Source organism: Gracilinanus agilis, chromosome 2 (assembly GCF_016433145.1).
Source record: "Gracilinanus agilis isolate LMUSP501 chromosome 2, AgileGrace, whole genome shotgun sequence".
NCBI classification, from domain to species: domain Eukaryota; kingdom Metazoa; phylum Chordata; class Mammalia; order Didelphimorphia; family Didelphidae; genus Gracilinanus; species Gracilinanus agilis.
Window position 1 is genome coordinate 291,273,997 of NC_058131.1, and position 16,223 is coordinate 291,290,219.

At 44.3% G+C, this 16,223-nt stretch overlaps 1 protein-coding gene across 3 annotated transcripts in view; it reads right to left on the minus strand.

Annotated features, from left to right (window-relative positions):
- Positions 1-3,524: 3,524 nt before the first annotated feature.
- LOC123237302 (guanine nucleotide-binding protein G(o) subunit alpha) overlaps positions 3,525-16,223 on the minus strand; it is a 237,441-nt gene continuing 224,742 nt past the window's right edge. For all 3 annotated transcript variants that reach the window (XM_044664135.1, XM_044664136.1, XM_044664137.1), the window contains 2 exons: positions 13,482-13,635; positions 3,525-3,712 (listed from right to left, as the gene is read on the minus strand). In XM_044664135.1, the coding sequence (XP_044520070.1) occupies positions 3,525-3,712; positions 13,482-13,635 (342 nt within the window). The remainder of the gene's footprint in view (positions 3,713-13,481; positions 13,636-16,223) is intronic.

Sequence of the window (16,223 nt, forward strand, 5' to 3'; positions counted from 1 at the left end):
GGAACTGAGGCCCAGAGAAGGTTAGTAGCTTGCAGGAAGGTGGCACAGAGGGAGAAAGCCCTGGGGGTGCAGGTGCCAAAGTGGGGTTCCTCCCTCCAGAACTAGAGCTCTTTTCTCTGCTTCCTGTGTCTCCAGTGAGGGACTTGTTGGACATGTTCATGATAAGAGTGTCCACCCTTAGGTTAGGAAAGGAATTGGCCAGAAAGCCAGGCAAATTCATGATTTGTTGGTATTTTACCTATGGAAACTTATCTGTAACTTAATCATAGAGGGTGAACTCCCTGGCGCTGTCCTTGGTTAAGTGGCTGGCCCATGGTTATGTGGCTAGCATATGTCAGAGGTGAGACTTGAACCCTAGTTTCTCTGACTCCCCAAGGTTGGCTCTCCATCCACCACACTGAAAACTGATACAAGATCAGGGTCAAAAAGGGACTTATGGATCACTTTAGTCCAATTGTCTCATTTTACCAATGAGGACACCACGAGGCCAAGAGAAGGGAAGGCGTTTGTCTAAGGCCACACAGTAAGGCACTGCTTGCCTTGGAGAAACCAAGAGCAGAAGCTAGGTCTCTGGATTCGATTTGGCCCTCTTTCCCCGATGCCATGCTGCTATTTCAGGGCTCTCATGAGCTTGAGGATGCCGGACAATGGCATGGAGGTGAGATGCCAAGGGAACTGGCTGCCTATGGTCTTCTCCCACCTCCTCTTCAATACTCCAAAGCCCTGTGTCTTGTCCTACATAGGAGTTAGTAACACTAGAGAGGCCTTTAGAAATGTCACTCAGATCGTCAATGGACAAATTGAGCAACGCAATACTGATTGCTAGTGACAGAAGTTTGGGATGTGGGGAGGGCAGGTAACTTTTGGAACCCATTAAATGTTAACTTTCTTCACTGTGTTTTGTGCCTACCTACTGTATGGCTCATAGGGTTCAGACAAGCAAGACACAGGGCTGGAGGACAAAGGGGGGGATATTGAGAAATAACTCCTATTAGCTAACAGCCCCACTGGCATTTTGGCACTGAGGTAGCTCCCCACTGACCCATAGTCACCATCTCTTTGTGGCTCCTCTTTTTACTCTTTCTAGAGCAGACCAGTGAGACCACAGGAGAGGCCAAAGAGCATCTCAGGCAAATATAGAGGCCACTTGGAAAAAGCATTCTTGGTTCTTTGGGGCTTTTTCTCGGGCTGCCCTTCCTCTAGAAACAAGTGCTAAAAAATCATACAAAGGGCAAAACCCAAGCTTTTGGATGCTGGAAGAGAGGACGTGAGTGGAATATTTCTCCCAAAGGGCTATTCCTACTCAGTTTGTTGGTGTTTCTACATTAGCAGGAAGGTTGGGAATCACGGTATAAAGTTGCTCAGTAATATATCTAGACCACTTACAACATACAGCCACCCATCACAACCACCCAGAAGAGTCAAACTCCAATCTCTAGGTTTTCTGGTCCAATGTTGTTAGCTGGTCCCATTAGGGCTCCACTGCATTAGAGACACAAAAACTTGGACTAGAGAACATGGAAGATACATTCATGGCCAAGAGTTGACTGCTGATCCTGCTACCTACAAGGACACGCTCATTGCCAATGCTCTTCTCACCAACTAAGCTCCCTACCTTCTACTGAACCCACCTTCTGAGGTGTGCCTGGATCAGGGGGTGGGATTCCACCATCAGAAAGTTGAAGGAATCCAAAGACAGATGGAATCTCCCAGCCCCTAGATCCTGGTTCCTGACTACTTGGTTGAGTGAAAAAAGGAGGATCAATTCCTTTCTTCAGGAGAGTTGAGAACTGTTGTATCTTTTCTGGGTACTTCTTAGGAATGCTTTACATCTCAACTCAGCTAGATGCTCTTTTCCTTCCAGCTGTTGGGATAATTCTGTATGCCTACTCTCAATCCCCCTCCCTTTCCATCTCCTATGCAACAGAAGCCTGGAAAGATTGGTAGTTAATTCATTGGTTTCCCATGACAACATGAGGATGATAGAGGTGGGGAGGAAGACTCTCTCCAGGAATCTTGGCTGGACACAGAGGAGGTCCAAATGCCCCTACAGGAGTAGAGGGCACCTATCCTTAGGAAGCCACTGCCAACAGCTGCCCAGAACACTTTCATGAATCACTAATTCAAGATGGTTTAATTTCTCTCCTCTTCCTTGGGTGTCTTAAGACCCTATGAGCAACTTAGGAATAGGATGAGGGGAGAAACCAATCTTAGAGAAAAGCTTTGCTCCCTCTGGGCTTTATTAACACTACTTGAAAAATGGCCAGAAAACTTGAAGCTGCCACTGAAATCCCTTCTGGATCCTCTGCTTTTTTAAGTGGACACTCATTCCTTTTTCCTGCCCTCACCCTTGATTCCCATCTTCCCTAAACTTTGCCACTTTTGGACTCTACTCCATGACCCCTCCACATTCATAGCTGCTGTAGCATTCTAACTCTTAAGATGGGATTCCATGGAGCCTCCCAGCATGTTGTACCATGGAAGGAAAGAATGGAGTACAAGAGAGTCAGTGAAGCCCCAATATTTTGCACAGGTTTGTCTTGTCCTCTTGCCCCTTCATCTTCCCTTTTTCATTAAGGGCTGTCAGTGAAGATGATTCTGCCCAGAGGTGGAGGCAGGTTGGGGAATAGAAATCATTTGGCGATTGGTTACTAGGAACTGTAAGGCTGGCACAATCCCTTGAAGAACAAATGGACAAGAGCCCGAAGGCCTGGGTAGGAATCTAGAGCATTTGTTCTTGCTAAATGAGGAGGGAGAAATGAGGTTAGGACAGAGGCACGGCTTAAGCCCTTCAACACTTTGCCTAATGCTCTGACACACCCCAGGAAGGCCGGCCCGTCCTGGGCTTTGGCACCAGTGCTGGGGAGAGACATGAGCAAAGAGAAGAATGGTTGTTTCTGCCTTCTGTCAATATCCCCAACAAGTACTGACCCTCTTTCTCCAAACACAGGGACCAGATGGGATGCAGCGAGGAAGGATTCCCCACCACAGAGATGTCTGCTTAGGCCTAGACCTGTCTCAGGAGTTTCCCTCAGTTGCATCAGACTGAAGAAGAACCAGAAACCTAGAACAACAGTTGAGGAACCTGGCTCCTTCCAATTTGAAGCCCCAAAGAGTCTACCCTTGCTATACACATTTCAATGGATTAAGCTAAGAAAAGTGAGCCTGGGAGGCAGATGAATGGATTCATTGCTTGTCTCCTTTTCAATCCTTCCTCATCCCACACTATTCTGGCACCCTCATCCTGCCATCAGTTCCCACGAATCCTGGCTGCCATTCCTAACTCTGAAAACCAAAGGCTTAGGGAGGGATTTAGACATGAGGTGACTGGAAATGAGTGGCAGGGTTGGGACAGGAAGGGATTTTCTCCTTCCGTTCCCTGAGCCCCACTATTCTTCCTTCTGTTGGAGGAAGGGTCATGTGAATGATATAGATGCTCTTATTCCAAGGAAAGAAAGAAAAGGGGATCAGGGAGACTGTAAAGGGCCAGGGAGGTCTCGGGGAGAGGCTGGGGGACCAGGGGCTCAGTAGAGTCCACAGCCACGAAGGTTATTGGCGATGATGACATCCGTCACGGCATCAAAAACAAATTGGATATTATTGGTGTCGGTGGCGCAAGTGATATGTGTGTAGATCTCCTTGTTGGTTGACTTGTTCTTGTTCTCGTACTGGGACTGGATGTAGGTCACTGCTTCAGTGAAGGAATTGGGGCCTAGAGGAGAAACAGAGACAAAATAAAGTTAGGGTCACCACGGCCTCTGCTCAGAGATAACTGGAAGTCTCCCTCTCATGGATTGTGTCAATGGCAGGCCATCTCCTGCCCAGGCAGGTGTGCATCTCTCCCACTTTAGTCAGATCCTCTTCAACAATAATAATGAAGCCGATACAACCCCATCACTTGAAGATTATTTAAGATGCCTTTAGACAAGGCCAGGCCTAATTCATACCAGAGAAATGAGCCACTTTTCTATTTATAAGTAGAACAGAAGATGCCATAGTCATCTGGAGGAAGCCAAGCTCGTTACCTTATCCCCAAACATGGTCCTCCTTCCAAATTCTCTGCTTCTGCCTGTGGAACCACTATTCAATAAGGCTTCCAGATTTTCCAATTCAATTCAGTTCAGCAAGTATTTATTAACTATCCAAGTTCTGAAAAGCTCTATGGTAGGTGCTTGGGAATATAAAAGTTAAATGAAATTGTCTTTGTCCTCAGGAAACTTATATTCTCCTGGGGGGATACAACATGTGCATAGATAAGTGAATACAGAGTCATTCTGGTAGGGTGTAATAGGAGCATTAATAACTGGAGCCAGCAGGAAAGGTCTTATTTAGGAGATGATGGCACCTAAGCTGAGCCCTAGAGGTGAGATGTTGCTTCCGCCTCTAGTCCGCTGTCTCCTCTCTAATCTCATTGCTGGCAGCCTAGTACGGGCTTTGGGATGACCACCTGCATTACGGTCATCTCTCCCATCTCTCCCCTTTCTCCTCCCTCTGATCCTTCCTTCACATGTTGCTAGACTAACCTTCCTGTGTAAATCTGGTCATATCACTCACTTCTCGGCCCTGAAACTTTCGTAGAATTCATAGAATTTCAGAGTTCAGAAGGGAACCTGGCAGTTCCTAGTCCAACCCATACCACAAAAAAGAATTCCCTTTACAAAACCAGTGATAGGTAAATGATTCTTTTGCCTTTGCTTAGAATCTAGTACCTCCTGAAGCAGCACATTCCATTTTTAAGTAACCTGCTGAATAAAATTTAAACTCATCTGCCTGGCATTCAAAACCCTCCAAAATCTAGGTTTCTCCCTACCTTTCTAGATTCATCTTAAATTATTCCACTTTATGCAATCTGCACTTCAGAGAAAATAGACAGCTTTTTGACTTAGGAACACATACTTTACTCCTTCCTTCATGCTTTTGCTGACTCTATTCTCTGGAATCTGGAAGATCTTAATTAAAGTTCAGCCTCATATACTTCCTAGCTAAGTGTCCCTGGGCAAGTCACTTAACTTCTAACACTACTTTGATGTAATAAATCTACTAAAGCTACTAATAGCCTCATAATTTAATTTTAATTATTACACACTGAACACAATGATGTGGACCCAGCAGTCACTTAATAAAAGTTTGCTGAATGCTATTGACACTGTAGATCACTTGTTCCACCACTTCTCAGAATGACCCACTGGCATATTTAAATTGACTGGCAAGAAGAATAGAAATAATTCCTTATCTGATATGCAGAATATCTAGGCCTTCTGCTTCTTTGGGAAATGCTGCATGGTTCTGAGTGCCGGAGATAAAATAAAAAAGAGGGAAAGGCAAGGGGAAGGAAGTGGTTTGGGAAAGAGAAAAAAATCATCTGTGAGTACTAGGAGAGTTAATGGTAGTAAGCAGAGATGTAATTATCAGTTCTGGAACTTGGATCAGACCCCACAAATATGCCAAGAGCTCTCAGGCATAAGAGAAAACCAGCCACCATGGGCATCAATGAAATTAGATTCGAGAAAGAGTAGTTACAAAGAAGAAAGAAGAGCAATTGAGATACCTAAGATGTTCAAAGGAGACAAAATCCAAGAAAAGAGCCAGTGGGAAAATATTGGACCCAGATAACTATTCAGGGGGCCTTAAACTGGGGACTATTGGTAGATGTCAGGGATTCCATGAGCTTGGATAGAAAACAAAAATTAAATCTTTATTTTCACTAATGTCCAACTAAAGTTGAGCATTTCCTTGAGTTATCTAAAAACATTATTCTGAGAGGGAGTCCATAAGTTTCATGAGACTGCCAATGAGGTCCATGACACACACACACACACACACACACACACACACACACACACACACACAGACCAAATATTCCTGTGATACACAAATGCCAGAAGTTTAGACAATGAGCAAGATCAAATGGCTCAGTGGTATCAAACTCAAGCAGAAATGAGAGGTAAGAGAGGGGCTGCATACTGACTTTGTTTTAAAATGAAATATTATATCTGTTTTGTTATAATTTCATTTATTTTGTTAAATATTTCCCAATTGCATTTTAACCTAGGTCCTGCCAAGGAGAATGACCTTTGGATAAGAAAGGACAGAACAAAAATGGTTAGCTAGAAAGTGAACTTAAGTCATAAAGAGATAAGAAGAAGGTGCCTTGCTGCCCTTAGTAAATTCAAGTCATCTGTTTCAGGTGATAAAATATTGGCAGATATGATGGCTGAGCCAAGGCCAGTGATACCTGGGAAAGATCATGTGGCTTTGGAAAGATCTTGATGGACTAAAGAATGACACATGGCTTAATTTTCAAAAAAGGGAGGATATCAGAGTCTGAAAAACCATAGGGTAATGATCTTCAGTTCCTGGCAGGATAATTAGGGAACCATCTAGAAAAAGGAAACTGTAAACACAAAGAATATGTTACCAAAAATGGGGAATGCCAGAATCACTTTATTTTCCTCTTTTGAAAAGTTTTCCAAATTGTTAGATTAGGAGAATTTTCTGGATGCATTTACTGGATTTTTAGCAAAATATTTGCAAAGTAGCTCATATTTTTCTTGTGTAAAAGATGTGGATAAGATGGTGGCATGAGTAGATGAATTTGGAACTGGTTGAATGGCTAGCTGCAGAAATTGTTAATGGTTTAATTTCAGGAAGCAGGGTGTCTTTGGTGGAGAGACCTAGGGATCTTCTGTACTTGGCACTGGGGCATTTAACCTTGCCTTGGATAAAGGCATAGACCCAAATGTGCAGATACAAAGCCAGGATGGATAGCTAAGAAGCTGGGTAATGGAATCAGGATTAAAATTGGACTGGATTGGATTGAATATGATGAAGTAAAATTCGATGAAGATAAATATTGATAGAGACTGGACCTGTGATTTCACTGGTAAAGGGAACTCCCAGATGAGGAAACTCTCTCCATCAGCGTGGGTGCAAATCAGCATCTACTCTGCAACTTAGTGTTAGAAAGTCTGAGGCACTAAGAGGTTAAGGACCACACAACGAGAATGTGTCAGAAGTGGAATCTGAACCCAGGTTTTTCAGATTATGAGGCCAGCTCCCTCTCTAACTTATCATATTGCTTCTCTGATCATTAAAAAGGAAATTAGATGGATTCCCCGTCATCCTGTTCCCTGCACCCCACCCACCCCATTACATATCTTTACTTGGTATTCAAAAAAGCAACTTCCTAAGTAAAAGATGAAGGACACATGCATGGTTAGACCACAAATCATTTGAAAAATATTTCAGAATTGTAGTGGATTGTGAGTTCAATGTGAAGCAATAGGGTGATATGGGTGATATGGCAGCCAAATGGACCTTTGGGCTACCTTAGGAGAGGCATAGCTATAAGAAATAAGGAGATGATCTTCCTTGTTAATTCTCTCTTGGTCAGAAGACTTTCAGAGATTGAATAAGCATTTATTTTGTGACTACTATTTGCTAGGAATTGTGTTTAAGCACTTACATGACCAATGCTTGTTTATTCATTCATTCAAAGATCCCACTGCTATCACTATGAAGGAAGAAGCCCTTTATAGGCTGAGAGCTTTGGAAATCTCTATGATGATAAATAATAACAATAATAAGCATTTATATAGAGCTTTGCATATGCTACCTAATTTGGTCCTTGTAACAACCCAGATCTTATTATCCCCATTTTACAGTTGAGGCTGAGAAGTGATTTACCCCAAATTACACAACTACTAAGTGTCTATAGTAAGATTATGAACTTGAATCTTCCATATTCAAGTCCAATATTCTTCTTTTGGGCTTCCTAGCTACTTGAGGTGACCTGGGAAAAGCTTTTCTTTGCTTCCCAGAGTTGAAACCTGCAAAATGTCTTTTCTTTCCAAGAAATGCTTTTCTTTTGGAAGCAGGAGCAGTACTCTTCCCCCACTACTCGCCCACCTTTTTTCTTTTTTGCTAGGAGCTCTTTGCAGAAACCAAGGTGGAGAATACGACTCTGTAGATAGGGTTAGATGAGGTTAAACTGAAGATTCTTGCTCCTTCTTTATATTACAGGAGCTCTAATCTTCCGTACTTTATTTTATTTTATTTCCTTTCTTTCTGAAATTTCTTAGTAAATCAGTTTTATAGCATCAACCTTGTCTCAACGGAATTCTGGAAGAGAAGGTTTGCTGACACAGCCCAGAGGCTGGGGGCATAGCTGGATTTCGTTGGAAGTCAGATTTAAGTTGGTTGGAACAATATAAAGAAGGGTCATATCTTTGGGGAGAAGGAGTTTTGGGGCTTAGCTTCGCAATTTACTTTTCAACTTCTGGAGGGGGGTTAGTTCAATTTTATATTTATTCCTGCCACTTCAAAGGAAATCATGAATTGTTTTCTTTACGACCAAAAACCCACTGACATTACCAGGTTGTGATGGCTGCAAATATTGATCCGAAGAAGGAGATCTTGGTTGCTATTCTGGGTTCTAGGGCACAGGTAGGGTGATCCCTTATCTAACATCTACATTTTTCTCTTAAACTTGGATCCAAACTGGTCAGACATGCTCTTGTGGCCAGGTCCTCATGCCTGATTAGGGAGAGCAAAGCCCTTCAACTGGCCTTGGCACAGAGGTCTTTTTATCTCAGGACCTAACATCCAATGATCTATTAGGTATCATATGTGACATAAAGGCACATTTACATTAATGGTAAAATGGCTTCCATAAGAGCAGTGGGGCTGATGGGCCTGCCATGTCATACATCTCAGAAAGGGCTCCAATTCCTGGGGTGTAACTAGATAGGTAAGTGCTCCAGGGGAAGAATGTTTAGGGGCAGAGCATTCAGAGACACTTAGAAGTTAGGGAGATCTTGCTGCCTGAGGACCAAGTATCTCATCATCTGCTCTGGCTGAGAGTGGGAAGAAATTTGTGCATATGTATGGGACCCCAACATCTGGCACAATGAATTGGGTTTGAGGTAACATGTAGAGACACACCTCCCTTCTCCTTTATCAAGCCCCAGACCTGAGAAAACTAGATGGTAGCTCAGCCATCGTTAATAGCCTTCAAAAATGGGATCTCTCCAGAGGGAGAAAAGAGTAAACCAGTGATTTCATTGGTACAGAGAACTCCCGGGTGAGGAAACTCTCCATCAATGAAGGTTGCATCTCTTCTCTACCTCCCAGGCTTTAAGAATTGCTTAGTGCACAGAGGAGTTAGATGCTTTGCCCAGAGTCACAAAGCCAGAATGCCAGTCAGGCACTGAACCTGGGTTTTCTCGACTCTAAGACTGGCTCTCTATTCATTAGGCAACACTTCCTTTCTGTTATCTGTTAAAGAAATGGTATATATATATACATACATATATATACATATACATATATATTTATATTTTATTATCTATATATTTGAATATATGGATATATATATTTTTTTTAAATTTTTAAACCCTTAACTTCTGTGTATTGACTTATAGGTGGAAGAGTGGTAAGGGTAGGCAATGGGGGTCAAGTGACTTGCCCAGGGTCACACAGCTGGGAAGTGTCTGAGACCGGATTTGAACCTAGGACCTCCAGTCTCTAGGCCTGGCTCTCAATCCACTGAGCTACCCAGCTGCCCCTATATGGATATATTTAAACCCTTACCTTCCATCTTAGAGTCAAGACTGTGTATTGGTTCTAAGGCAGAAGAGTAGTAAGGGCTAGGCAATGGGGATTAAGTGATTTGCTCAGGGTTATGCAGCTAGGAAGTGTCTGAGTTCAGATCTCCTGTCTCTAGGCCTGGCTCTCAATCCACTGAGCCACCCAGCTGCCCCCTAAATGGTATATTTTCAAAGGCACACATATTCCCTTTACTTGATAACTAAATCACCTCAGGACAATGCTAGAGCTAGTTCTGCAAAACATTGTCCTTTTTGCAAGGTGGTACAGTGGGTCTATGTCACCATGGTCCATAGGCCCAAAAGTTCCATCAAGGGAAGCCTAGCTGAGTAGGATGAGCATTGGCTCCAAGGACCTGAGTTCATATCCTGGTTATGTTTATAATAGGTAATAAATATTTACTAGGTAATATACTATGTAATATAATAATTATTATAATTTAATGTGTTTTATTATATGACTCTGGCCAAGTAACTTAACTTCTTTGGGTTCAGTGATCTCATTTGTAAAATGAACGATTGTACTTTTAAAGTCCTTTAAGGTCCCTTCTGGTTTTAAATCTATAATTCTAAATCCATGCTTAAATGACGTCTGAGGTCCTCTCCACAGATTGGTGATCCTGTGACCCTTTACTCTGTTCTGCATGTATGAACAGAGGGTGAGGGTGACAGGGCTCATTAGATTTCAGATTAATTTAAAAAAAGTTTCATGTTTTCCATGGCCTAGCCTTTATCTTAGCCTTTTCTTAGTAGCTGATGGACTGATGACTCTTTGTGGTCCCCTGCCTGTGGCATTCCCATTACTGGAGACAGAGGAGGAGAAGCTGGGTTACATGTAATATTATAGGAGGGGCAGACATAGGCACCTATGCAAAATGTAAGGGGGCAGATTTGTTCTGTGCCAATTATGCCAATTGTAGGATGGCATATCCAGAGATCCTAGGATTCCAAAGGAAGAGGGACTCCCTGCCAATTTGATTATCAATAGGTTTAGGTTTATTTGGGCTAATTGGGGAACTTACTTACAAGAGGCCAGTTGTCCTGGGTGGCAACAGGACCAACCCCAGGTCAGGTCAGGTATTATAAAGAAAAGGAGCAAAGAAGGAATAGTGCCAGGGATGGCCTAGGGCCACGTGAAAGTTCTCTCATGGGATAGCTGGAGCTTCTTTTACATTCTTTTTACATTTACTCAGGGTAGTTTATGTTCTCTGTGGAGTTCTAGGTCATGTTCCCAGACTCTGGCTACCCCCATACCTTAAGATGATCCGCTATCAGGATCTGATATATTAAAAATAGTCATCACTGATAGTTGACACTAGAAAGTCTCTGGTAAACATGTCCCATGGGGCCCAATAGCACCTTTAGTGGGGCCTAGTTTCAATGGGTCATTTTATTTGAGCTACTCTCCTAACAGGATAAATAGAATGGGACCTCTTGAGTGTTTATAATCCAGGGATATAATCTAGGATCTGTCCATTTGGCCCATCCTGTGGGTGGTTTCACCACTGTATACTTTCCCTCATCCCCTGGTTCCTCCCAAATCTGGAGGTGTGGGTTCCTTAGGCTTCTGTAGCTGCTTTCTCCCACTCTAAAGGGAGATAAAGGCCTCTTGAAGGTAGGAGGCAGACAGAGCTCAGAAAAGGCAAATGAAGGATGCAGGACCCCACTGACCTCAGCCAGAGGGTACAGAGACCATACAGACTATGGAGCTAAAAGGGAACTTGGGGTTCATCCAGTCTAATCCTTCTTGTTTTATTTTTATTTTTATTTATTTTATTTTATTTTTAAAACCCTTACCTTCCTTCTTGGAGTCAATACTATGTATTGGCTCCAAGGCAGAAGAGTGGTAAGGGCTAGGCAATGGGGGTCAAGTGACTTGCCCAGGGTCACACAGCTGGGAAGTGTCTGAGGCAGATTTGAACCTAGGACCTCCCATTTCTAGGCCTGGCTCTCAATCCACTGAGCAACCCAGCTGCCCCCTGATCCTTCTCATTTTAGAGCAATAAGAAACTGAAGCTCAGAGAAGTCATGTAAATTGCCCCCTAGTCACACAGAGAGTAAGGAACAGAGGCCAGATTTGAATACAAACCTTCTGGCTCCAAATCCAGTGCTCTTTGTGTTAATCATCATTCTGTACCCTCCTAAATGCTGTATAATCCTCACCATCAGGAAGCCTTCTTAGCTAACCTCACTCAGCTCTAACTGCCCCACTCTTTTTGTTGCCCCCTCCTGGAAAATGTGTACTGAGAGATCCAAATAGCATGAGGAAGTTCTGACATGCATCTTGGGCCTTGCTGTCTTTCCACATAATACCAACTGGTCATGTCATATCTCCATTTGGAAATAGGCCCCTTCCTCTCTGACCACCAAAGGCTAAGGCAGGGGTCTCCAGGGTGGAGACACTGGAGACGTCTGCCTCAGGGGACCCTCTACTGTGCCCCCTTCTCATGACACTGGTGCCCTCCCTCCACTGGGTTGCCTTAGGGGCACCTGTGTGCTCTCTGAGCTACAGTACTCATTTCCTGGGGTCAGAAATTGCTTACTATTTCTAATGATTATTTACTGTCAGTGACTAAGAATTTCTGTGCAAATCAGAGGATCAGAGCATGTAAAGCTGGAAGGGGTCTTGGTGACCCATTTAGTCCGATCTTCTTTACACAGAGAAGGACACTGAGGCCTCAAGAGGGAAAGCAATTTGCCCACAGACTCCTAGGTAGTAAGTGGTTTAGCTGGGACTCCAACTCAGGTGGTTGGTTTCCAAATTCAGAAACTTTTCCACTTTGCCATTCTCTAAAGGAATACAGGGAAAGGATGAAGGAATTTTGTTGATGTAGAGAACTGGTACAGTGGAAAGAGCGCTGTCTTTGGAGTCAAAGGCCCGAGATCAAATTTTGCTTCAGACTATAAGCAAATCACTTTACTAGGCTGGGCCTCAATCTCTCATCAGTAAAATAAGGAGATTTTAAGGTCCCTTCTGTAAATGACAGTCATCAAAGCCAGCGTTTAGGTAAGTGCCCAATATATGTCAGATATTATGCTAAGTGCTTTTTTTTAGGATGTCATTCCATCCTCACCACTGCCCTGGGAGGCAGCTGCTATTATTATCCCCATTTTATAAAAGGGGTAACTGGGGCAAATAGAGTTAAGTGACTTGCCCAGAATCTCATTGCTAATAAGTGTCTGTAGTCACATTTGAACTCCAGCCTTCCCTGCTTCAGGCCTGGAGCTACCTGCCCCAGATAAGGAGATTTCCTCTACCAATGCAGGTCCACGTATAGCCTTCAAAAATTGCTTTGAGCTCCACGATCTTAAATGACTTGCCCAAGATCTTACAGACAGCTCCATGTAGGAGGCAGGACTTGAGCTCCAGGCTTCCTCAGGCTGCTGTGATCTGGGGCCGATGACAAACAGTGGCTGGCTTTCCCTGCCGCTGGCCAGGTGTGCCCATTTAAAATGTATTAATTAGAATATTTTCCCATGGTTACAGGATTCATTTTCTCTCCCTCCTCTCTTCCCTCCCCTCTCTGGGAGCCGATCAGCAATTCCGCTGGATTAAGGTACGCCCATTTTAAGTATGAGTCCAGATAATGGAGAGCTGACCCTAATATGCTCTTTTCTTTCAATTTTTAAAATTGATTAATTAAAAATATGTTTCCATGGTTACATGATTCTGTTCTTTCCCTCCTCTCCTCCCCCTCCCCTCCCGTAGCCAACACGCAATTCCACTGGTTTTAACATGTGTCATGGATCAAGACCTATCTCCATATTATTGCTATTTGCACCAGGGTGATCGCTTGGAGTCTACGTCCCCCAATACTCTGTTTTCTGTGTCTCCCTGAAGAAGTCATTCTGCTAGGCGCCCCGCCCCCCATTTACCTGTGTATTCGGGAAAGCAGATGGTCAGTGGAGACGTCTTGATTTTCTCTTCAAAGATGTCCTTCTTGTTCAGGAAGAGGATGATGGACGTGTCTGTGAACCACTTGTTGTTGCAGATGCTGTCAAACAGCTTGAGGGACTCGTGCATGCGGTTCTGGAACAGAGCAGAGAGGCGCGTGAGGGGAAGGCAGGCTCGCCAGGGCGGCCCGACATGCACAGGGATCCAAGCCAGCCGAATCACCACCGACAACGAGAAAAGCGAAGGGAAAGTAGATCGAGGCTGCGCGAGGCGCGGCCGGGGCAGGACGGCTACGGAATGGTCCACACGGACGGGCACGGATGCGGTCCCTACTCCATTCAACACACAGGCAAGGGCAGCGGGGCCGCGGTGGGGCTGTCTCAGGGGCGTGACGGGGAGGGCGGGGCTGAGGGGGTCTAAAGGGTTTCCGTTTATGTCTATAGAAATACATGTGGTCATGCATCATGCATGTAGAGGGGAGGGAGTCTACGGTGGCCCGTTGAACATATCTACATGGAAACATGGCTCATGCAGATTTCTTTATCATGTTCTCATTCCATTTGGCCAGCGGGGTTTGGAGGTTGCACGCATTCAGTTGGATGTCATTAACCAAGGACCGGAGAGATCCTCGAATTAATCCAGAGTTGGAAGCAGACACCAAGGGGGTACTGACATCTCGGTAATGATCTTGCTGTGACTTCTACCCAGCCGGGGAGCCATTTTTAACCTGGCTGGGCTGTGACTGATGGGGAATTGATCAGTGGATTTTGAGGGGGATGCATTTCTCTGGATGATGATCCAAGAAAAAGTTGGGAGACGAAAAAAAACAAACCCACAAAACCAAATTAAAAAAAAAAAGGAGGAGGGGGTAGCAAAAGGCAGAAACAATAATAGAAAAAAAAACACATGAAAATCAGTAGGGCTGGACTGTGGGGTCGGTAGGCTAACCTGTCCACATCAGCTCATGGTTTGGGGGAGAATAGTAACTTGCTGGCCAATGAGCACGGAGGTTTAACTACAGAGAAGCCAGAATAGCTTTGCAGCTATGGGATATGGAGAGGAAGACTGAAAGAGGATGATCAAAAGGACAAATGCAAGCCAAGGGAGGGATTCCAGGGGAAGGAGGGGAATTCACAGCAAAGTCACCCCGCATGGTCCCAAACCTCTGCTGCTTTCAACTCTTAATGGGGTTGGCTCGATTCAAGGAAAGGGCTTCATACCTGACAGATTTGGTGGCTCTCTCAAAATATGCTCAGCTTTTGGTCTTTGTTGGGGAAGATAGGAGCAGGTAGTGGAGGAAAGGCTGCAGTGTGCAGAGAGCTGGAGACATTTGGATCGAGGGGCTGATGCCAGAGCTGTGCTCTCCAGGAAAGGACGAGAGGTACCCCAGAGTCCCAGGGTGATGGCAGGCAGGGTGCACTGGAGATTGGATTCTGTCCCTGGATGGGACAAGTTATGGTCCAGGGCCCACACCCCTGGAAGTCTGTGTTGTGCTAGTGGGTATTATGTGAACAGAGAAAAGTGTCTCGTTTTACAAGTCCCTGGCCCACAACTCAGCCAGAAGCAGCTCCTTGGGCTGGGGTAGGAGGCCTCTGGGTACTTCCAGTGAGTGGATGGCAGCTCAGGCTTTATTCTTCTTCCTTTTTGTAGAAAAGAGGGATCCACAAACCTCTCTTCCCAGTGGATCTCCAAAGATCAAGTTTGTGCTGGAGGCCTGAAGCTGGAGCCCACAGACTGTATGGATGAGCTTTTTCTGCAGCTAGTGGGGTGGTCATGTATGGCTACCCTTTTCCCCCATCATGCTGTAAGCTCCATAGTGCTCGGACCTTATTTCCTATATCTACATATGTATATAAATAAAAGGTGGGTATGTCTATACACATCTCTCTCTCTCTCATCTCCCCTCCTAAGCCAGGCACAGAATTTAGCCAATGCCTCTATTAGATATAGACTATACATAATAGTGAATTGTTGATGAGTTAATATGTATATAGCACTTTAAGATTTCCAAAGCACTTTATATGTATTATCTCATTTGATCCTCCCAACATTTATTTTTTAATTATTTATTATTATCCCCATTTTTTATATAGGCAAATAGAGGTTAAATGATTTGCCTAGAATCACACAACTAGTGTCTAAGGTGGGATTTGAACTCAGGTCTTCCTGGCTCCAAATCCAGCATTCTACACACTGTGCTACCTAGCTGCCCATGGGGAGGTTGGTTCTCCGAAACTTGTTTCCTCACTCTAGCTCCCTTATCCCCTTCTTCCCATTCTAACTCTCATCTCTGAACTTGGTGAGCAGGTCAGAGGTTGGTGCAAATGTGAGTCTAGCTGCCCTGGAAAGCATTAGCATCCCAGAAGGTCCCAAGTGTATAGGATGAGGCCTGGAGATGATTCAAGGACTTCTCAACATGAGGTGACTCCACCACCCTTAGAGGCATGAATCAGGACACAACCTGGCAAGGAGGGAAGCATGTGCCCGAGCCAGCCTGGCCCCAAGCCTTCTCCTTTGGGCCAGCCAGAACTCACTGTTTTTTTTTCCCTGACAAGATGCTACCAGGACAAATCAGCCAATCTCAAAAAACCTGGCCATTTCTAGTGCTGCTAGTTCTTGGCTCCATTTGTTCATTGAGGGAAGAAGGGGTCAGTATTAATGCACTAGAAAAGTTCTCAGATCCCTTTTTCTGGAGATGGCATTTTGTTCTTGATACCTTGAGA